The 25,078-nt window shown below is 40.1% G+C and overlaps 1 protein-coding gene across 1 annotated transcript in view; it reads right to left on the bottom strand.

The window, feature by feature from the left end:
• LOC148030286 (protein HAPLESS 2-like) overlaps positions 1 to 19,645 on the bottom strand; it is a 179,886-nt gene extending 160,241 nt beyond the window's left edge. Inside the window, exon 1 of the mRNA XM_087686571.1 lies at positions 19,367 to 19,645. Coding sequence (XP_087542697.1) covers positions 19,367 to 19,561 — 195 coding nt within the window. The 5' untranslated portion in view covers positions 19,562 to 19,645. The remainder of the gene's footprint in view (positions 1 to 19,366) is intronic.
• Positions 19,646 to 25,078: the final 5,433 nt, after the last annotated feature.

Raw genomic sequence — 25,078 nt, 5'->3', positions numbered from 1 at the left:
ATCAGCTCGACAATAGCGGAGGCATTCCTAGCCTTCCATGAGCGGACGACCTCGTATGGAACAAATGCGCGATCGGGTTGGGGTTCCAACCCCTGCACTAGATCCCATAGGTTTTGTGAATCAAGGATATGTCTCATCAAATTCGACCAAGTAGTAAAGTTTGACCCGTTAAAACAAGTCTTATCATTAAATGCATTCTTGGCAGAAAATGAGCTAGAACCATGAGGTGTCGAGTGGGTGGATTAAGATGATGGTGGAAAAGATAGTGGAGGTGAGAGTGTCTAATAAGAGTAAGGAGGGGGAAGAGGTGGATAGGTAGAAGCCACCAAAAAGTGGTGAATAGGTCTTTGGCCCAGTCGTGCGATCCTTCATACAGAATATACATTATTCCCATGGGTAATGCACCAAGTACACCTTTAGAACTCATGGAGTGTGATTGCGCATTGGCAATTTATCTCCTTTCACTGGATACACCCACACCCTTAGAGGAGGAGAGCGATAAAGATAGAACTCCACATGTTATTATTATCACATATAGGGAAGAATAGCCAATTGAAGAGCCAATAAATGTTCAAGAGAAACGTTAGGTGTGCTAACAAAGTAAGAGTTGGCTCTCACAATGCCATCCCCTTTAAAAGAGCCACAAGTCGACAAACCCAACCTCACCTTCTTCACACCCATTGAAGTAGATGGCATGTAGTACTAGCTTCTCTCAAATGTGCTATAATACTTGGAAATGAAGGAAAAAGAGTTGTTCTCCATCCTAGTCAAGGATTCAATAGAAGACCTCATAAATTATGTTTATGTGGATATATATCCAACAATGGCAGAGGCTGAAAGGTATGATGGCACGAGCTTAGATACAGTGAGTGCCATCATAGCAGCACAGAAGCATATTTCCTTGGCTAATGAAGATTACCTTGTATCGGATGTGCTGAGTTTGAAGTCTACATCACAATCTATTTGGACTAAGGCACCAACTTCCTACCAAGGAGTTTGTGGATCCCTCTACCCAAAAAGGTGCTTTGCTGGCTCACACGACAAAGTGCCTATAATTGAAAAGAAAAGTTAGCTAAGCAAATCCCAAACTAAAAATATATAGCTTAGATTGTAAAATTTTACCCGAAATCCATGTCTCTTGTTGTGACTCAACATTCTACAGTGTTAGCACTATGAGTGATTTTTAATGTCCTTGCCTAGTATTCTTGTTATTTTATCCTCTAAGACACTTTTTTCAGAGAATTATGTAACAAGGATTCTGGGAAAACTTGGGCATAAAAAATGATTCACATTCCTGACACAGTGGAGTGTCGAGTCACAACAAGGGACATGGCTTTCAGGTAATTTCATAGGCCGATTGTCCATAGATAGATGATGGCTGTGAGTGTCCAATGAGTGCCAATTGATGCGAAAGCACTGAAACATGAATGTTTCCATAAGGTGCCGGTGTAGGTGGAGGCACTGGGACACAGTAGCCTTGTCCAAAGTAAGGCTGGAATACAGCATTATGACTAGAAGGTCCAGTAGGCAATGCCATGGAGGCAAACTGTGGAGGCAACTGATCCATACTCAGGAGAGACCGAGTGGAATACCCAAGCTGCAATGATCCCGAAAGTATGTATGAGGTAGGTGGAACACCACCTAGCTGAGGAAAGGATGAGATTCTAAAGGATGTGCCTATGTTTCCATAACCCCCAGTGTGATGTGCGATGCGACATGAGGTGTCTGAAATGGAAATATAAATGGTGTAAATGGAAGTGGTGAAGTAGCGGAAAAATGTGGTGGGATGGGTGGGTTTTGAAAGTAAGGTGTATGAGGTGCAGATTTTTTTTGTTCATTTTTATCATTTAAAGACTGAAAATGAAACTGTGAAGATGATGATACACCATGTAATGAAGTGAAAGGAACACCAAATTCATTCTGATTATGTAAAGTAGACGGAAAAGAAGGAAGGACAAAAGAAGAGTTACCTGGCTTTTTCTTATAATCCCCGCGATGTGTGTTAACATACAAGAATTGGTCCCCTAGAGGACCTTTTCCGTAGTCAACAGACAGGACTCTTTCTTCCACATGATCTCTACCAGTATATTGCAAAACAGAAGAGGTAAAAGAAGAAGACACAAAAGATGAATCAAAAGTACCTTGCACTAGAGAGGACGAAAGAGTCTGAAAAAGTGGAACATACTCCGGATCTTGCTCTCCAAGAGGGGGGCCCATCCCTGATGGAGGTCTCGACGGCCCTGCAACATCATCAGACTTACACGCAATATATAAAGAGTGAAATCCATGCATACCTTCATTTAGAAGCTTTTCTTGAAGGGCAATCCTTCGGTCGAGCTCCTCAATCTTCTTTTGTCGATAGGCTATGATCAGTTTATATTCCTCAGAGGTTAGCTTGCCTATCTTTTCTTCCATGTGCTCAAATGTTTCTCCCACCATGTTGGAACTTTGTGGAGCAAGCTGATTGGCCCACTCTCGCTCAGTTCTTGGCATAGGCTGATCTAGAGACTGAATCGGTATTGATGTGTTCGAAGTCATTTGAACCTACTGTTGTTCTTGCTTCTTGCGAAGAGCTTTTAGATCAAAGGCCTAGATTTCCCAGAGAGTACAAGGCTCTAATACCATGTAAAGAAAAATACCTTAACACAGAAGCATAAACAGAAACCGTACGACAAAGCATAGACTGATAAAAAGAACACAGTTAGGGTTAGGGTTAGAGTAACTCAGAGACAATGAACACAGTGAATAAATGAAATGATATGACTACTAATAATACGATGCTCATGCAGCAAATACACTATGCAGTGAATGAATACTGACTCTCGAACTCCTATATCTCTAGGATCAGGGCAGGGGTGAAAGGCGACTGAGAAGAAGAAGAAGAATTCTTGAGAAATACAGTTCGACACTCAAAGGGCACGAGATCCGTTTCTCCTCCCAGCCTTGCCTAGTTAATTGCTGGCCACTCCCATCATGATCCGATTGCCAGCCGTCAATTCTTACTGAGTCCTACTATTCTTGGACTCTCTTTAATTCTAGGCTCCCCTAAATCCCGTTCGGGCGCCCAAGGCCCCGGAGGGTCATGCCTCGTGTCTATTTCCCGTAATTTACCTTATAAATATAACATTTCTTTCCCCTTAAGAATCGGTTTCGTCCTCGAAAACGATACTTGGAAGGTCTAACTGTAAATTGGGAAACCTTTTCTTTAAGGTACTTACTCGCTCCCATGTTGAGCTTTCTTCTGAACAATCTTTCCACTTAACCAAACATTCTTGATAAATAGTTTTCCTTGTTCGTCTATTACGAACATTTAATATTCTTTCTGGTTCATGTGGATTAGATTGGTTATTTAATAGCTCCTCAATATTATCATTTAAAATTAAATTATCCAAATCACCCAGCTTCTTCCTTAACTTACTTACATGAAAAACTGGATGTATTTTACTACCAGCAGGTAGTTGGAGCTTGTAAGCCAGTTCTCCCACCTTTTTAAGTATTGTGAAAGGACCACAATACCTGGGTGAAAGCTTTGGACATTGTCCCGTTTTCATGGTTTTAGTTTGTTCAGGCACCTTAAGATAGACCAATTATCCTTCTTTAAAGAAGATGTCTCTTCGGTGAGGATCTGCATATGCTCTAGCTCGATTTTGAGCTTTTTTAATATTTTCTTGAGCAAATTTTAACATACTATTCATATCCTCCAAAAAATCCTTAGCTGCCTAAACCTTTTCCTTATGCAGTAGGACTGCATAAGGAGCTCTGGGCTGAAACCCATACATTAACATAAATGGACTATATCCAGTGGAAGAGTGCTTGGCACTATTATATGCAAACTCTGCTATCGGTAGATACTCTTCCCAATTAGTTTGCCTTTTACTTACATATGCCCTAAGCATATCTTCAAGGATTTGGTTAACCCTTTCAGTTTGCCCATCAGTTTACGGGTGATCCGCCGTACTCATGCTAAGTTTAGTATCCAACTTCCTAAATACCGCACGCCAAAATTGACTATCAAATTTTCTATCCCGATCAGAAACTATATTTGCCGGAAGGCCATACAATCGGTATATGTTCTCTACGAACAATCTAGCCAATTTGGTGTTTTAACATCAGTTGAAGTTGGAATGAACCTAGCCATTTTGGTTAACCTATCCACAATCACCCACACAGAGTCGTGCCCCCTCTGTGTTCTGGGTAAAGCAACAATAAAATCCATGGAGATACTCTCCCATTTTCCCGAAGGAATCTCTAGTGGATGGAGAAGTCCTCCCATTTTCAATCTTTCAGCTTTATTAACCTAGCATTTATTACATTTGACCACATAGTCAAGGACGTCCTTATTCATTCCAGGCCAATAGAACTGCGTTTTAATAAGACTATAAGTCTTATTAACTCCTGGATGTCCCACGCTAGGGGTATCATGACACTCAAAGAGTATCTGGCACCTTATTTCTATATCTTTCGGGACACATACCCTACCCTTGTAGAGTAAATAACCATTATCAATGGTAAAATTCTTCCACTTGAATCCGGTTTGAGCAACCCCTAATGCTCCATTTCCTTGTTGAACATCCTCAAATATTCCTTCCTCAGTAGAAGCACTTTCATTTGGATCCCCATTTTTTATTGCTTCCCATATGTTGGAATATGCCGGATCAACCTGGCATTTCCCTTTTAAAGATTCAAGCAAGTTGGAAGTGAACTGAGTAAAAGTCAATTCATTTATGATGGGCATTCTGCTGAGTGCATCAGCTACTATATTATACTTTCCTTTTCTATATCTTATCTCATAGTCGAACTCTTGGAGGAGTTCGGCCCATCTGGCTTTACGCCCATGTAAATCCGGTTGATCATTAAGCCACTTAATGCTTTCATGATCCGATAAAATCAAAAGTTTGGCACCGTACAGATAGTGCCTCCATTTCTTCATTGCATATACTATTGCATACAGCTCCCTCTCATAAACAGAATAATTCTGTTTTGCACGGTCTAATCTCTTGCTTTCAAAAGCAACTAGTCGACCTTCTTGTAATAAGACCGCGCCTATCGCCTTATCACTGGCATCGGCTTCAACCACAAATGGTTTATTGGGATCCACTATTAATAATACTGGAGCTATAGCAATAGCTACTTTAAGTTTTTGAAAACTTTCATTTTGGTCTGTTCCCCAATTAAAGCTCTTTCCTTTCCCTTTAAGTTGGTCTGTCATTGGAACAGCTATTTTGGTATAATCTCGAATGAATCTACAATAAAATCCAGATAAACCTAGGAAAATCTGCAGCTCTTCCAAGTTCCTTGGAGATGGCCATTCAATAATTGCCCTAACTTTTTCTGGATCCATCTTGATTCTCTCTTTCGAGATAATATGCCCCAAATATTTGACCTCTTGTGCAAAGAATTCACATTTAGTTTTCTTCGCATAAAGGGAATGTGTTCTTAACAGTTGGAATACTAATTGTAAATGTTCCAAATGTTCTTCTCTTGATTTACTAAAGATCAAGATATCATCCAAGAAGACTACTACAAAATGTCCTAGATAGGGCCGTAAGACACTATTCATCAGCTTCATAAAGGTAGCTGGTGCATTAGTGAGGCCAAAAGGCATCACCAAAAAATCATAATGCCCGTATCTAATACGAAATGCTGTCTTAGGAACATCCTGTGCCTTAATTCTTACTTGGTGACAACCTAATCTTAGATCTATCTTTGTGAAGAATTTTGCCCCTTGTAATTGATCAAAAAGATCTTCCATTCTGGGCATAGGAAATTTATTCTTCACCGTTATTTTATTAAGTGCTCTATAATCAACACAAAGTCGCATAGAACCATCTTTTTTCTTTACTAATAAAATTGGCGAAGCCCAAGGTGAATTACTGGGTTGAATAAACCCTTTATCAAGGTAATCCTTAATTTGTCTTTCAACTTCTTGATGTTGTGTTTGACTTAACTTATAAGGTGGTTTAGAAATAGGGTGAGTATCCTTATTTGTGTCAATTGGGTGATTTATATCACCCCTATCTGGTGGAAGGCCGCTTGGTAAATCAGAAGGAAACACATCTTTAAATTCATCTAATAGACTACTTAATTCATTATTTACATTCAACTCACAAACATAAGAAAATTGTTGCTTTATATTACAAAAAGTAAAAGTGTTTTGTACAGGAAGAGACCATAATATGTATACCTCACAAACTTCCTTCTTTATCAGCTTCTGAACCTCAGTGGAACACAGCAAAGGATTATCAGATACTTCATATTCACCTTGAATGACAAAAGTCTTACCATCCCTTTCAAATTCCAGTGTATTATGATGGTAACTACGTTTTAAGGATGGTTCCAATCTCCATAGCCACTCCCTCCCTAGAGCAATATCAGCTCTTTCCATGTTCATAATTTGGAAATCAAGTTTATCTTTATATCCTTGAATCTCAATTTCCAAATTGGATACCATTGTATCCCATATTTTATTATCTTGACCTTGCATCATACGAACAACATATTGATGCCCACTCTTTTGTTGGGGAAGTTGCAATTTTTTGACAAGTGCATAATTTATAAAATTATGTGTAGCAGAGTCATCAATCATGACTTTTCAAATTCCAGTGTATTATGATGATAACTACGTTTTAAGGATGATTCCAATCCCCATAGCCACTCCCTCCCTAGAGCAATATCAGCTCTTTCCATGTTCATAATTTGGAAATCAAGTTTATCTTTATATCCTTGAATCTCAATTTCCAAATTGGATACCATTGTATCCCATATTTTATTATCTTGACCTTGCATCATACGAACAACATATTGATGCCCACTCTTTTGTTGGGAAAGTTGCAATTTTTTTACAAGTGCATAATTTATAAAATTATGTGTAGCAGAGTCATCAATCATGACTTTTCAAATTCCAGTGTATTATGATGGTAACTACGTTTTAAGGATGGCTCCAATCCCCATAGCCACTCCCTCCCTAGAGCAATATCAGCTCTTTCCATGTTCATAATTTGAAAATCAAGTTTATCTTTATATCCTTGAATCTCAATTTCCAAATTGGATACCATTGTATCCCATATTTTATTATCTTGACCTTGCATCATACGAACAACATATTGATGCCCACTCTTTTGTTGGGAAAGTTGCAATTTTTTGACAAGTGCATAATTTATAAAATTATGTGTAGCAGAGTCATCAATCATGACTTTTCAAATTCCAGTGTATTATGATGGTAACTACGTTTTAAGGATGGTTCCAATCCCCATAGCCACTCCCTCCCTAGAGCAATATCAGCTCTTTCCATGTTCATAATTTGGAAATCAAGTTTATCTTTATATCCTTGAATCTCAATTTCCAAATTGGATACCATTGTATCCCATATTTTATTATCTTGACCTTGCATCATACGAACAACATATTGATGCCCACTCTTTTGTTGGGAAAGTTGCAATTTTTTGACAAGTGCATAATTTATAAAATTATGTGTAGCAGAGTCATCAATCATGACTTTTCAAATTCCAGTGTATTATGATGGTAACTACGTTTTAAGGATGGTTCCAATCCCCATAGCCACTCCCTCCCTAGAGCAATATCAGCTCTTTCCATGTTCATAATTTGGAAATCAAGTTTATCTTTATATCCTTGAATCTCAATTTCCAAATTGGATACCATTGTATCCCATATTTTATTATCTTGACCTTGCATCATACGAACAACATATTGATGCCCACTCTTTTATTGGGGAAGTTGCAATTTTTTGACAAGTGCATAATTTATAAAATTATGTGTAGCAGAGTCATCAATCATGACTCTAACCCTCTTTCCAGCTATCAATCCATGCACTCTAACTAAATCATGTGGACCAAAGGTAGGCTGCCACATAGAAGTTGACATACAATACTTGTGTTGTACATCCATGTGCAAGACCTCTAAAGATTTATACCTTTCATGCCCCTTTAATTCTAAGGTCTGCACTACATGGATTTGTTTTTCTTTTTCCTTGCCCTTGTCCTTATCCTTTCCTTTGTCTTCCCCCTTTTTCCTTTGAGGGCAATTCCAAGCAGCATGGTTAGGGGATAGACAATTGAAACACAGCTTTTCTTTTTTGGCCTTATCAAAGTCGTCTGGACTTAACTTTGGCCTTACATATTGTTTCTTTTCAAAAGGTTGTTTTTTACCCTTAAAAAATGGCATTTTCCTTTTAAATTTTCCCACAAATTTTGAGGTTTCCAATTCCTTAGACTTGGGCTCCGTATCAGTGAGACTAGTGAGTGTACCTGGACGCATACTATCTTCATTGATTAATGCAAATTTAATTGCCTCTTCCAGCGTCTTAGGTGAACTCCTTTTTACTTCCTTTTTACAGGCTTTATCTAGTCCCCTAATATCTTTATTTCTATCTTTTTCCTCCCCGTGAAACTGAGGGGGTTTCATATCTTTTAGAACTGGATTATCCCTCAACTTGTGGTGGGGTTCCTTAGGATCTTACATAGTCACATCTAAATCTTTCGATGAAGATGGGATATCCAAGGTTTCTATCTTATTTATCCCTTTCTAACAATAAAGTTAATTGAGATTTTTTTTTAGTGAGTGTTTGAGTTAAAAATTCCATTTGAACCCCCTGAGCCTGCACACGAGCAGTAAGATCATCAAATTGTTCTCGTGTAGCAAAGAATTCTTCCCACTGTTCTTCTTGCATCTCCGTTTCATGGGGATCTACCATAGGGTGGTCCCTAGAACTAAAACTTTCCATTACTCCCTCTTTCTTTTTTTCTGCCATTAATACATTGGAATTGGAAAGCAAAGATAAAAAATTTGCATACAAGGTAAAGTACTTCCCTGGTTATAATGGCAGGGCAACTGTTGCTGGTTTTGTTAATAAGCCCGAAGAGTAAGGAACAATTTTTGTCTTCCCGGACTAAACCAGTCATGCTGGAAATGAAGTTCTTTGGCAGAAACGGAACAATCACGTGAACCACCGGTATATCTTCTATGTATAAAGCGTGTCTGACTGACTTCAGTCAGCTGGTAGCAATTTAACTCCTGGCTTCAGTCGGGTGGAAACGATCTTGCTGCAAAACTGCTCCTCGAAGACAGCCGTGTGGCGTGTAGGACCTGAAGTACCATCTGACGCTTTTCGTCACGGCTTACAGCAGTCGCCTCACGCTTCGCTTTACGCCTTTCGTCTCCCTGCTGCGTGTCACACTTTCGTGACGTCACACGACCACGATTTACAACTTCCTGTGGTGACCTTAGACGACTGACGAACGACGGGCGGCGACCTTAAACGACTGACGGATGACGTGTCGATCGAATCGTCTGGCCCTTGCGCTTGTAATCGCCTGAAAAAAGCTTCACGAATGACTAGTAAGATTAGGACCCGACGGCTCCAGCAAGATGCGATGGCGGCTCTGATACCAATGAAAGGCGACTGAGAAGAAAAAGAAGAATTCTTGAGGAATACAGTTCGACACTCAAAGGGCACGAGATCCATTTCTCCTCCCAACCTTGCCTAGTTAATTGCTGGCCACTCCCATCGTGATCCAATTGCCAGCCGTCAATTCTTGGTAAGTCCTACTATTCTTGGACTCTCTTTAATTCTACGCTCCCCTAAACCCCGTTCGGGCGCCCAAGGCCCCGGAAGGTCATGCCTCGTGCCTGTTTCCCGTAATTTACCTTATAAATATAACAAGGGGTAATGAGTTGGATAGTGTGTTGTACTCCGAACGGATCCCGAATTGCAGCAAGGCAACCTCCGGATATCGAACACCAGCAAACACAGCAGTGAAAAGCTGGATCTGATGCAGACAGCAATGAGGAGAGAGAAAGACTAAAAACCGAGCCTGCAAGAGAGAGAAAGATTGAAAACATAGGCAGGATAGCTTGCAAGAGAGAGAAAGTCTGAAAACGCAGGTAGGACAGCCTGCAAGAGAGAAAGATTATAGCGACTGCAGACAGGAGAGAGAAAGCTGTCAGGGCGGCAGCTAGAGCCTACAAACGCAGCAGTTTGCTGACGTGGGAGGCTATGTTGAGAAACCCTTCACCCGCAATTTGTGTTTTTGCATTTCTGCGTTTTGCGTTTAGGGTTTGCATTTAGGATTTGCAGCCCCAAAAAGAGGCACCATCCTAGACTGGCTATGCCTATTTATAGGCCACTCTCTCATTCATTCCTCACGGCTGATTTATTCAATCCGTCACCTCTTCTCTCCAGTCTCTCCACTATCCTCACACCCCTTCAGGAGGACATTGCGATTCGTGGTTTGTGGCTGTCTTCATCATCTTCCTTGTGCTACAGCACCCTTGGTTCCTTGTATCACATTCACTCCATGATTCAGAACTTCACCATTCCATTCATCAGAAAATTTTCTCTCTTCTCTTCTCTTCTCCTCTCCATGTTTGCTGAGTTCACTCCGTGTTCCTCCCCGCAAACCCTACTGTCTCGCTGGTATGTCATCTTTTGACATGATATCAGAGCTGGATCTGCTCAAACAGCGGCAAAGATCCTCCACTCCAATGAAGGCAAAGACCGGTGGCGGGTTCGGCTTTTACTTCTCTTTTTATTCTGCTACATCAACATCTCGTTTTTACAAATTTCAGGTTTTTCAGCTTGCTGCCCACACCCCTTTCGCGAAGGATATCATAGTCTCACCTATTCCTTGCTGTTATCTACAGTTTGGCACCTATTTCCAGCCTTCCACCTGCAGTTTGCAGCTGTTTACAGCAGAATGATTGTTGCTGATTACTCTCCATTCAGAATCTCGTTTTTGCAGATTTCAGGTATTTCAGCTTGCTGCCCACACCCCAAACATGGAGGGCATCGCGGTCCAAGCTGGCGATTGCTGTCTACAACAGTCTGGCGCCTGTTTCTAGCCTATCACACACTATTCGGAGCTGATTTCAGCATATTGACTGTTGCTGCTATTTTTTCCTGCGTTTTTAGTCTTTCTCTCTCCTGTAGGCTGTGCTGCCTGCGTTTTTAGTATTTCTCTCTCCAGTAGGCTGTCCTGCTTGCATTTTTAGTCTTTCTCTCTCCTCATCTGCGTTTTCCTACTGGTTGCAACCTCTTACTGTTGGTCGCATCCTTCTCCCCCACTGGCAGCTCACTTCCAGCCCTTCCACTATCCTCCCACCCCTTGAGGCAGACATTGCGGTTCGTGCTTCACACTACCCTCACACCCCTTGAGGCAGACATTGCAGTTCGTGGTTCATGGTGGCCGACCTCTTCCTTTTTCAGCAAGGCACACTGGTATCCATGGCTTCTTTACCAACAGATGACCAGACTCATGGGTGCTCCTACTATGGCATCACCGGCCACACCACCGTTACTTGCCGACTTCGACCTTTGCTCCCCACCCCTCCGGAGTACAATGTCTTCCACCGGGCACTCCTTGTACCACCTCTCCTTTCTAGGCCACAAAGATCGTTCTGCATCGGCTATCAGAGTACTATGCTCAAGGCAATAAGACACATCCGATGCACACTAAGTCCTTTCTAGCATATGGAGGATCGATTGGCGCTACGACCTCCTGGAGATCGTCGCAATGCCAGCGGCAGTCATCAGAATTTTCCAAGACCTGCGGATCTGCAATCTGCTCCATCGAGAGACAGTGATTGTTTGATACCGTCTCCTCGTCAGTCTGCTCCTTTGAGAGACAGTGGCTGCTTAATTCCTTCCTCTTCTTCGGCTACCCAGTCTGCTCCACTGAGAGACAGCAACTGTTGCCCAACTCTTCCTCATTCTGAGCCCCACCTTTCCCCACCCCCGACTACTCAGGCTCAAGAGGCTACCTTTGGAAGCTCTTCGGCACCCCAGATACCTTCTTCGGCCCGACCGGCAGTACTTCCTTCGTCATCAGAATTTTCGAAGTCCGTGATCCATGAGTTTTTGGATTACCTATCTACTTCAGAGAGGGGTTCAGAGGGGGATGTTATTTCTTTGCCCTCAGAGGGGGCATCTACTTCTACAACTTCAGTGGGGGTTCCTCCACCTCCCACCTCAGAGGGGGAACCTACTCCACATAAAGTTCTTCACCCATCCTCTACTTTCTTGGGGTAGCCGTCTTTGACTAGTCATCTCTTCTACTAATACCCAGGATCTTCAAGTACTACCTAGATCGGGACCTCGAAGGTTTAGCCGCGAGTTGGTGACGAGGCCTTCGTATTCCTTCCAGCATGGATACACGAAGCTAGTGGCTTCTCTCCCAAGGTTGAGTTTCGCATTCTCCAGTTCACTTTGTCTACTGTTCTTTACTACAGATTCCCTTTCCAATGGAAATCTTGGATCTTAGGGATCCTCTACATCTTCTTCCTCCTTTTCTTCTTGCCTTGGTCACTTGGTTAGCATGGAGCCACCTCCCGAGATCGAGTACGAGCATATCCTTATGGTTCTCGGCACAACACAAAGTCCGACATTCCTCCTGTGCATTGCATATTTTCATCATCTTTGTACTAGGATGCTTGGGCAAGTAAACAATTTCCCCACGAGGGACACTGTCCAAGTGGCACCTACTGCATGAGCATTCTTCAGCATGTAGCATTGCATCTCCACCTCACTCTTCTCTTGTTCTCCTTTTTGGGCCTAAGAGGGAGTGTTGAGAAACCCTTCACCCTTCACCTGCAGTTTGCATTTTTGCATTTCTACGTTTTGCGTTTAGGGTTTGCATTTAGGGTTTGCAGCCCCAAAAAGAGGCACCATCCTAGACTGGCTATGCCTATTTATAGGCCACTCTCTCATTCATTCCTCACAGCTGATTTATTCAGTCCCTCACCTCTTCTCTCCAGCCTCTCCACTATCCTCACACCCCTTCAGGAGGACATTGCAGTTCGTGGTTCGTGGCTATCTTCATCATCTTCCTTGTGCTATGGCACCCTTGGTTCCTTGTATCACATTCACTCCATGATTCAAAACTTCAACATTCCATTCATCAGAGTTTTTTCTCTCTTCTCTTCTCTTTCCGAGTTCACTCCGTGTTCCTCCTCGCTAACCCTACTGTCTCGCTAGGACGCGTTTCTACGTTTTGCATTTAGGGTTTGCAGCCCCAAAAAGAGGCACCATCCTAGACTGGCTATGCCTATTTATAGGCCACTCTCTCATTCATTCCTCACGACTGATTTATTCAGTCCGTCACCTCTTCTCTCCAGCCTCTCCACTATCCTCACACCCCTTCAAGAGGACATTGCAGTTCGTGGTTCATGGCTGTCTTCATCATCTTCCTTGTGCTACGGCACCCTTGATTCCTTGTATCACATTCACTCCATGATTCAGAACTTCATTATTCCATTCATCAGAGTTTTTTCTCTTTTCTCTTCTCTTCTCCATGTTTGCAGAGTTCACTCCGTGTTCCTCCTTGCAAACCCTATTGTCTCACTGGTACGTCATCTTTTGACAGGCGGAACGATAGCAGTGCAGATAAACAACAGTCAGTCGTCGCCAGGCAGAAACAGCAGCAATCAGCGTGGAGGGCTGGAAACAGGCGCCAGACTGTAGGGAACAGTGACGGACAGCAAGGGCTGAGATGTCCTCCGTAATCGGGGTGTGGGCAACAAGCTGGTAACACTTGAAACCTGCAAAAACGAGATTGTAAAAGAGTGGAGAGCTAGCTGCCAATTTATAGAAAATTAGGATTCTAGATCCTCTCCCACTTAACTTTCTCGATCCGCTCCCAGTTTTAGGGTTTTGGCTAAAATAAGCCTAAAATAAGCATGTTTTGGGGCTGTTTAAGTGGCTAAGTGCATTTCTTAGCACAACAAGAACTTCATGTGGAGTAGGTGCCCCCTCTGAGGTGGGAGGTGGAGGGGCCCCGGCTGAAGTCAAAGAAGAAGTAGATGTCTCCTTTAAGCAAAGTAATAGCATCTCCCTCTAAAGTAGATAGAGAATCCAAAAACTCATGGGTCATGGACTCCGAAATGTCTGATGACGAAGGAAGTGCCGCCGATCGTGCTGAAGAAGGCAACTGGGGTACCAAAGAGCTCCCAGAGATAGCCTGTCAAACTTGAGTAATCGAGGGTGGAGAAGGGTGGGGCTCAAAATGAGCAAGAGGTGGGCAACAGTCGTTGTCTCTCAGTGGAGCGGACTAGGTAGCCGAAGAAGAGGAAGGAGTCGAGCAGTCACTATCTCTCGAAGAAGCGGATTGACAAGGAGACGATATCAAACAATCACTGTCTCTCAATGAAGCGGACTGCAGATCCATAAGTCGTGGAAGCCACTGTACCTGAAAATAAGTGGGAGAAGACTGTCACTGGCATTGTGATGATCTCCAGGAGGTCATAGCGCCAATCGATTCTCCATGTGCTCGAAAGGACTTAGTGCGCATCGGATGGACCCAAAAAGTTCAAAGTGCCCATCCACAATCAAATTGGCTGGCCCCTTGACTCCCAAGTGGTCCTATGTATTAATTGGTCATTGAGCTAGGACTAAATAATTCATTAATGCCTAGTTCCTAATGTCACCACTCATATTCAATGACCCATTAAATACCCTAGGTCAAAACTAACACCAAGCAACCACTTAGTACCTAACAAGTATAACTTTTTACAACTTTTGCCTTTGAAACTGATTGACATGTGTAACTTAACAAACTTTCACATCACATACACCTCACATGTGTACATTTCATTAATGACTAAGACAAAACACCAAGCCCAACATTAAAATTTCACATCCCTGTGATAGATCTCTGCGTTGAAATCCTAGGAATCACCCTTGATTGCACTACAATTTATCAAAAGCATCTGTCTACTACTTGAAGTACATGTTGGTATCATATTCAAACATGTGCACCTACGACTTTAACCATGCTCATGCCCTCTGTATATCTAATTTTCCAACCAGATAAACCAATTACGATCCATGCACATGAATCATAAGCACTATCAAAACCATAAAGACAAAGTGCGCTAACCACCAAGGCAAAGTATTATAGAAACTTAGCAAAAACAATGCCTTATAGCAATGATGTTTCACATGATGCTCATGTAAAGCATACATCAATTGCAAACAACATGTAATTCATACAAATGCACTTCTCTTGCATGACCTATAAATATACATCATATGCCATCCATGTATCCCATACATACCTAACAAATATACATCACATCCGAATGTACATTCCATGTATTTCACAAAAACAATGCCTTATAGCAATGATGTTTCACATGATGCTCATGTAAAGCATACATCAATTGCAAACAACATGTAATTCACACAAATGCACTTCTCTTGCATGACCTATAAATATACATCATATGCCATCCATGTATCCCATACATATCAACAAATATACATCACATCCAAATGTACATTCCATGTATTTCACACACTTCATATATACCAGCAGCCTTGCAAACCATCTACATCTACATAGTTTTAGAGCCTAGGTGCAAACCATATATATCTACATACCAAGTCACAGTGACAAGTACACTGAATAGTGATCCCAATGAGAAATATTGTCAACATTCAATACCCTAGATGCAAACTCAATACATGCGAGATCCACTACATAAGTGAGCTGTCCATCACTAGAAAAGTGGAGGTGCAATCTTCCCCTTAAGCATCAAGCAGCAATTCTCTAGACCCTCTATGCTTTGTTGAACCTAAAAGAACCCAATCCAAAGTCGACTCTAACTAAAACACATCAAGATAAAGTGCATCACTAAGAATGATCTACCATACCACCCTCATCCATCCATTTGCATCCTTCCATAAGTGAAACAATCCCGAAATTTCACCAAGTAGCACATGGAAACTTTACCTCTAACTTGACTCACCTTGAAATCTCCACTAGGTTCTAGGCCTTTGTCCCTCTCGACCATGCAGATCCTTGCAAAACTCTCACATTGCTGCAATTCTAGGTTAGCTTGCATGAAGCATCGCATCTAGTTGACTCGCCCCTTGTGCATAGCTAACATGCTAGAAGCCCCAAATGCATTATCAAACATTTCTACTTGTATACTTTAAAACATTGCAATGTGATTGTGCATTGAAAATTGCATACTACCAACCATACCAAGATACAATTTCCCATACATTCCAGGCATCACTAGTTGCATCTTTCGCATGACCAGCACTCATAGAGCATTTGTATAACCAAAATCAACACGAAGAGTCTACATATATGCATTTACCAAACAAGCTACCTTGTGCCTCTGGCATCATTTCAACATTACTATACTACAAATGGGATTTTCCATTCCACTTGCCATAACCAAATACATTGGACCTTGTATAGCATGCATAGGTGGCTAAATACCAAATACATTTGATCCTTGCATCCCCATGGCTGAAGCATTACCATCCATTGCTTGGAAAACCGGACGACCACAAAATTATCCCAAGTCCAATAGAATCATTTGCCAATTTGCATAAATTTCAGCTACTATCCTTAATCAAGCTTTGAACTAGTCATCATATTCTTCATTTTTCTCTTGGTCAATAGCATCATAGCTTTGTGCATGTGAATAATGGTGCCTAGTATGCTTTGAGCGGAAGTGGAATGTAATCCAAGATTTTGGAATGAAGATGTGAGTAGATTAGAATGAGAAGATAGTGGTGGAATGGGAGGGAGTTGAGAAGTGTGGTTTACTTACTCAAATGAAATAGATGGCAGAGATATATCTAATGAAGAGTATCTAGTTCAAAAGCCTCCTCTACTAAAGTTAACATACTGAAAATCATCTAGATCTTGCACAACAAACGAAGAGACATGAGAGGGTTTTGGCTTATACAACTCAAAAGGGTTATACGAACCTGACATAAGGCCTGGTTATGATGAAGAAGATGGATCGCCAAACGCACCGAATGTCATGGTTTCTCCAAGATCAGAGAGATGCCCAATCTCACCAATCAGTCCAAACGGAGTAGTAGAACTTATTGGAGGGGTGTAAACCTGATTGTATGCGATGCGCAAGTACTCCTAAAACTCTTCATCTGTAAGGTGATCAAAATGAGAAGAAGAAGACAGTAAAGGTGAAGATATGTCTACCTCCTTCTCAAGACCATAATGCCTTCTCAAAACCTCCAATGATGGAGAAGCCTAATAGGGCGTCATAGGATCCCTAGAAAAAGGTGCCTGAGACATTATGAGTTAGAATCAAGTCACGTGTGAGCCTTGCGCAAAGACTAGCCTCCACAATCACTGCAAGATACTCTTTAGAAGAGCACCAGTTGTGATACCATATGAAGATATGCTAGGGTTTGCACTGAGGAAACATAGCATGTACTACCAAGATTGAAACACAAAGACTTAAACGGTGACAAGCAAAACTCAAACCCTAAATGCAAAACGCAAAACGCAAAGTGCAACAAAAACTCAAAACTCAAACGCAACGACAAACACACAGAGAAGAAACTTTGAAGTGAACGAATGTTGTAAATGAATCTAAGAATGTATAGAATGCCCAAGGGCAGAGTAATGCAGTGTCGGAGAGTGACGTCCACCATTGCATTTAATGCCCTTGCAGGCTGGGTAACAGCACTTTCTGGCTTTTGACAATGTCTGTTGGTTGTAATCCATCTATTTTCTCTGTTTTTGCAGTTGTTTTTGTGATCAGCTTGTGTACACTGCGTGTGAACTCTATTTAGTGCAGTTTGTGCTGTTGATTTGGTTGTCCTCTCTCTTTTCTCCTTTGTTCCTTTATTTTCTCTTCCTATCCTCTCCAAATGGCTCCTCCTTGTTCTACAAATGACAAATTACACGGCCTTGATTACCTAGCATAGAGTGTTGTTATGAAAGCATGGTTTGTGTAAAAGCAGTTATGCTATGTTGTGTTTGAAGCTTGTGAGCATCTTGAGCATCCACACCCGTAAGTTTTTCACATATGACCTTGATGCTACTTGAGCATGATATGTCTTTGCAATTATAGGGAAGACTTTCATTGCAATCTATGCTTTTATAGCTTCACAAAGGGGTGACACAAAAAGAAGAAGTCAAAGGCCCAGTGCTATCATTGTGTTATCACTAAACATAAGAACACAAGAGAAAACATAGAAGAACATTGCAAAGAATAGAACTCAAAAGAATGCTCAGGAAATGGTAACTGTATACCAAACATGAGAATGTCGAGACAACAATGAGTCACTAGTTGTGTAGGCAATGGCACCGGCTCCCTCTCTCCAACAAAACCTAGAGAGAAAACACAAAAGAACATTGCAAAGAACAAAAATCAAAAGAAAGCTCAAGAAATGGAATCTATATACCAGACATGAGAATGTCGCGTACAACGATGAGTCACTAGTTGTGTAGGGAATGGCATTGGCTCCCTCTCTCCAACAAAACCTGAAGTGATGAATGAATGACTGAGAAGGGAAGCCCAAAATATATAGGCCAAAATAGTGCCATAAATGGCAACATGTCTACTAGCATTTAATGCTGGTCAGCCAGCAATAAATGCCTAAATACTCATCATAATGACCACAATAAAATGCCTTAAAAACTTAGTTATGTCAAGCATGACCCAAACTCACATATAAGCTAACTAGGCTGCTAATAGCCCCCTACAATATATTACATCCCATCATACCCATTGGATGTAGAAGTGGTGGATTACTCATCCCTCATCATAAGTATACTCTTATAACATGTTAGCTTGGTACTAGACAAGTGATACATTTGAGTACATTTAGGTTAGTTAGACACAAGCTCTGATTAACAATCTTGCTTGTAAAATCAAGTGGTGATGTGCCGACATGGACATCTGTGATTGGGCCTACTTTTTCCACATGACAAATAGAGACACAGTGCCCAAGGGTCAAACCCATGCCCACATTGGATGGGCGCAATCTTCTTTACCAAAAAATTGAGAATGCATTTAACAAAGATTAAATTGCTAATTAATCATCTGCAATCCTCAAATCTTAACTAGTGGGCCAAAAAAGCCTTTTTTATGGTTTTGGGCTGGATTGTGTTTATACAAAATGATGGACTCTTTTCTCATTGCCCCGGCCATTCGAAACAGTGTGTAACCAACCTTATTTATTTTTGATTTTCACATGATACCCTACAGATGGACTTATGTAGTGAATTTTGTGTCGATCTCATTTGCCAGTTTGTCCTTTGGTAGATCTCTCCCTTTGGCATATTATACCCACCGACCTTGACTGGATGGAGTTAGACAACATAGCGCCACATGGTGGCATTACCCTGAGACATATAGCACCCATTATTTAGTCACATAGCTAATCACCCTTTTCTATCCCATTTGGACATTGTATTGTAACTCACTTTGCACTTTGGTGTGCACTATATCTCACAGATTACACTTGGCACGATACACTTTGATATCCAGCGATTGCTACTGATAGGGTTTTCCGCCTAGTTGACGTGAAATCTCTCTCTCTCTCTCTCTCTCTCTCTCTGTGTGGATCGATACAGCATACCTTTCCAGCAGCAACTGACAACTCAACGACTATTTTGCTTCCGCACTGGATGTCCGTCTTCAGTGTGGCACGACTGCACTTCTGCAGTTCGCTTTTGGCAAGAACAGTGGCTTCAGCACAGAACCTCACAGCAGCAACGAAGAAGAGAAGGACGACTAGGAAGAGCAGGAGCAAAGACGCATGCCGCCGACGCATGTGAGGTGGGAAGAGCAAGAAGAGGAAGGCTGTTAAGAGCTACTGCCTACTGTCGTTACCGTTAAGAAGTTCTTTTAGCCAGGCCCTTCCAAGTCCCCGGAAATGGAAAATTACCACCTATAACTTAACTTAAGCCACTTTCACACTTGGCCTGATTACTAAGTGCGTTAATTATGGAGAATGTACAAGAGTCACATGACTACTAAAGCATCACCCAAAGTGCCTAAACAAAGGGCGGTGGCGGTGGCGGTGGCGGTGGCAGTGGCGGCAGCGACAGCGACATATGAGGGAGCCACCTCATCCTTGGTAAGAAGACCCATGTACTCAATGGTGCTCAATTGCCACTGAAAGGAGGCCTCGCAAATGACCAATATGCCTATGTACACAAGAACTGGAATTTTAAATACAAAAGCATTCTAGATAATTCAGTTGTGCCAACATCACCTTACCTTTTATGCCAACTTTTATAACTATGGGTGCAACCCCTCAAATATTAGTATAAAGCAAGCATTTAATGTAGGATTTGAATTTAAAAATCGGTCACCTTGGAAGCTTGCCTATATTTTGATTGATTTGGGGAAAAAAATTTAAGGGAGCTAGTTAAAACATGCTTAATAGTCAATGATGGACCCACAGTGGAGGGACTCATGACAGGCAATCTTCTTCTTGTGGCGCCTCCAAGAAAGGGGGTGAACTATTAAAAAGAGAAAATGGGTTTCGCATGCATGGTTCGATAGAGCGAATGTCTCCTTTGCTCGCAATCTTAACCTTTGTGAGATTCTTCTCCGCCTAAAGGAGCAACCACATCTTAGCTGCACGTTAATACCCCATGATAAAAGAGTGCCAATCTATGTAGACCTAATAGAAACACACATGTTTATTCGATGGAGATATGCATTGTGCCTATCAATTGTATAAATGGTGTATTACTATTCATGTTTTATTTGGCTAGCATCCACTATCTTTCTTATAAGGTAAAAGCAAAGATCCTACAGACAATACTATATATGGACTATGTCAAATATAAGATGATTCAACATGCTAGTTGCAAGGCACACACCAAAAATGGATTGGATGGTTTGTTGGGCCCTCCAACTCGATATCTGAAGACAAGAGATTTGTGAATACATGTTTTCTAGGTTAATGGTCATTATTCCCTATACATTAGAACATGCAACCACATGTCATGGTAGTTGAGTGGGCCTTAAGCCTCATGTAATCCTAGTAAGTGCCTAATGTAATCACTTGAACGGTTGGGTGGATGACCATAGTCCTTTGTTGACCACTAAACCATGGCTTTTTTTGAAGGCTATGGTTATGTAAATGGGTATGGCTATGTGTGAGCTTTTCAAACTTTCAATTGCTTATCCTACCAAATGTCATATGTGCTCAACGTGTATAATTTCAAAACCTAGAAATATATGAATGCAAGATTTTAGGCATTGATTAACATGCATCGATAAAACACTTGTTCTATGCCTTTTATTGTTTCCATTTTCTTTTTGCATGCTTTTTAGAGGCTTTCCATGCATCCAAGTGTAAGTCACTAGGTGGATGATCGCCATGCACATGCATATGCTCTACACACTACCAAAGTATCAAAAAGAGTACCCTAGGATCACCAAAACATGAACTATGAAGAAGAAGTCATATAGACAATCGGTATACACATTATATATGCCCTTGATTACATATTGATGTGCTCATATATGCAATAATCTAATGGTGCTGACCCATGGATGGAAAATACTCCATTAGACTAGTCAACCTTTCACAAACTTGATAAATTGAAGAACATGTTTTGGTGCTTATAAAAAAAAGGAATGTTTCACTTCCTTGATTCTAAAGTAAATCTACCCGAAATGCATGTTTTTTGTGTACAATGGAAACATCCACATTTCTAGAATTCAATCACATCTTCTCTTCTAAACTTAGGAAAATGACAGTTACTAGATTTGTTAAAAACCCTTAGCAAGAATGGATGAAGCAAGCGTAAACTTTCTATTCCATATTTTTGAAGTCTTAGGTTGGGTATTGTAGTCCAAATAGTTCCAAATCTTTATCTCCTTTAACTTTCATTTTCCATCTCCTCAAACCCAATAGCATTAAGGATAATATTTAAAAATCATTACCTCTATAGTTTTTCAACTTTCTATTAATCATATTGATTGAATGTCATAAGATCATGTATGCCATCTTAAAGAGGATATATTCAAAGTAGTCACAGTGATACTATATGGATGTGTGTGACTCCTAAAGAAAATTTTCATTTCATTGATTGCTAAACTTGGGAATAAATATTTATGTGCACAACTCTATCTAACTTCTAAGAAGATAGCTCTAAGCATATGTTCTAAAAGGATTCTCTTCTAAGGAATGTTCTTAAGAGATTGAGAGTAGATTGTGACAAACCACACACACACAAAGCACATCGATCATGATGTTCTTTCAATGTTCTCAAAAGATTATTTGGATGTAATACAAACTATTGTTAATGTATTAAATGTTTTATAATCTTGAAGAATCTAAGAAAAAAGGCTAATGAGAGTCTATCTAATTTCTATCATGTGATAGAGTAAAGGTTAGCCAAACAAAGAGTAAATATATGCTAGCAAGTTACTATCACTAAGAGAATGGCCTTGTTCCTTGCAATAGGAGTATCAACTTTCCATTAATCATATCAATTGAATGTCATGAGATAATTTATGTCCTCTTAAAGAGAATCTATCCAAAGTAGTGATACTATATGGATGTATGTAGCTCCTAAAGAAATTTTTGCTTTCATTGATTGCTAAACTTGGGAATAAATACTTATGTGCACAACTCTATCTAACTTCTAAGAAGATAGCTCTAAGCATATGTTCTAGAAGGATGCTCTTCTAAAGAATGTTCTTAAGAGATTGAGTGTAGATTGTAGCAAACATTAAAGAGAGACTCATTCATCACACACTCACGTATAGAGCATATCGATCATGATATTCTTTTAGTGTTCTCAAAAGATAGCTCTATTTGGATGTAATACAAACCATTTTAATGTATTAAATGTTTTATAATCTTGAAGAATCTAAGAAAAAAGGCTAATGAGAGTCTATCTAATTTCTACCATGTGATAGAGTAAAGGTTAGCCAAACAAAGAGTAAATATATGCTAGCAAGTTACTATCACTAAGAGAATGGTCTTGTTCCTTGCAATAGGAGTATCAACTTTCCATTAATCATATCGATTGAAGGTCATGAGATAATGTATATCCTCTTAAAGAGAATCTATCCAAAGTAGTGATACTATATGGATATATGTAACTCCTAAAGAAAATTTTGCTTTCATTGATTGCTAAACTTGGGAATAGATATTTATGTGCACAACTCGAAAGTCACTATCATTTAGAGAATGGGCTTGTTCCTTGCAATAGGAGTATCAACTTTCTATTAATCATATCAACTGAATGTCATGACATAATTTATGCCCTCTTAAGGAGAATCTATCCAAAGTAGTGATACTTTATGGATGTATGTAACTCCTAAAGGAAATTTTACTTTCATTGATTGCTTAACTTGGGAATAAATATTTATGTGCACAACTCAATCTAAGTTCTAAGAAGATAGCTCTAAGCATATGTTCTAGAAGGATGCTCTTCTAAAGAATGTTCTTAGGAGATTGAGAGTAGATTGTAGCAAACATTAAAGAGAGACTCATCCATCACACATGCACATATAGAGCATATTGATCATGATGTTCTTTCATTGTTCTCAAAAGATAACTCTATTTGGATGTAATACAAACCATTTTAATGTATTAAATGTTTTATAATCTTGAAGAATCTAAGAAAAAAAACTAATGAGAGTCTATCTAATTTCTACCATGTGATAGAGGAAAGGTTATCCAAACAAAGAGTAAATACATGCTAGCAAGTTACTATCACTAAGAGAATGGGCTTGTTCCTTGCAATAGGAGTATCAACTTTCCATTAATCATATCGATTGAAGGTCATGAGATAATGTATATCCTCTTAAAGAGAATCTATCCAAAGTAGTGATACTATATGGATATATGTAACTCCTAAAGAAAATTTTGCTTTCATTGATTTCTAAACTTGGGAATAGATATTTATGTGCACAACTCGAAAGTCACTATCATTTAGAGAATGGGCTTGTTCCTTGCAATAGGAGTATCAACTTTCTATTAATCATATCAACTGAATGTCATGACATAATTTATGTCCTCTTAAAGAGAATCTATCAAAAGTAGTGATACTTTATGGATGTGTGTAACTCCTAAAGGAAATTTTACTTTCATTGATTTCTAAACTTGGGAATAAATATTTATGTGCACAACTCAATCTAAGATCTAAGAAGATAGCTCTACATATATGTTCTAGAAGGATGCTCTTCTAAGGAATGTTCTTAGGAGATTGAGAGTAGATTGTAGCAAACATTAAAGAGAGACTCATCCATCACACATGCACATATAGAGCATATTGATCATGATGTTCTTTCAGTGTTCTCAAAAGATAGCTCTATTTGGATGTAATACAAACCATTTTAATGTATTAAATGTTTTATAATCTTGAAGAATCTAAGAAAAAAGACTAATGAGAGTCTATCTAATTTCTACCATGTGATAGAGTAAAGGTTAGCCAAACAAAGAGTAAAGATATGCTAGCTAGTTATTATCACTAAGAGAATGGGCTTGTTCCTTACAATAGGAGCATCAACTCTCTATTAATCATATCGATTGAAGGTCATGAGATAATTTATGTCCTCTTAAAGCAAATTTATCCAAAGTAGTGATGCAATGTGGATATATGTAACTCCTAAAGAAAATTTTGCTTTCATTGATTGTTTAACTCGAGAATAAATATCTATTTGCACAACTCTATATAACTTTTCAAAAGATAACTCTACACATATGTTCTAGAATAATGCTCTTCTTAGGAATGTTCTTAGGAGGTTGAGAGTAGATTTTGACAAATCTTAAAGATAGACTTGTCCATCTCTCTGTGTGTGTGTGTGTGTGTGTGTGTGTGTGTGTGTGTGTGTGTGTGTGTGTGTGTGTGTGTGTCGTGTGCGTGTGCGTGTGCGTGTGCGTGTGCGTGTGCGTGTGCGTGTGCGTGTGCGTGTGCGTGTGCGTGTGCGTGTGCGTGTGCGCGCGTGTGCGTGTGTGTGTGTGAATATCAATCATGATGTCCTTTTAGTGTTCTCTAAAGATAATTCTTTAACATATCATACAAGCCATTTTAATGTATTAAATGTTTTATAGTTTTGAAAGAATTTGAGAAAAAAGGCCATTGAGAGACTATCTCCTTTCTATCATGCAATAGAGTAAAGGTTAGTCAAACAAAGAGTAAAGATATGCTAGCAAGTTATTATCACTAAGAGAACTTGCTTGTTCCTTGCAAGAGGAGCATATTAAATGTGTATGCTTTCGGCTCATCTATGCCACCACCTTTAGTGCATCTACTAGCTCCTATGATAGGTTGAGGAGGAGAGCTCTCTTCTTCCACATCATACTCTCGATCCA

This window comes from Lygodium microphyllum, chromosome 10, assembly GCF_053477565.2.
Source record: "Lygodium microphyllum isolate KBCC chromosome 10, Lygodium_microphyllum_v1.1.10, whole genome shotgun sequence".
NCBI lineage: Eukaryota > Viridiplantae > Streptophyta > Polypodiopsida > Schizaeales > Lygodiaceae > Lygodium > Lygodium microphyllum.
This window is presented reverse-complemented; position numbering and strand designations above follow the sequence as displayed.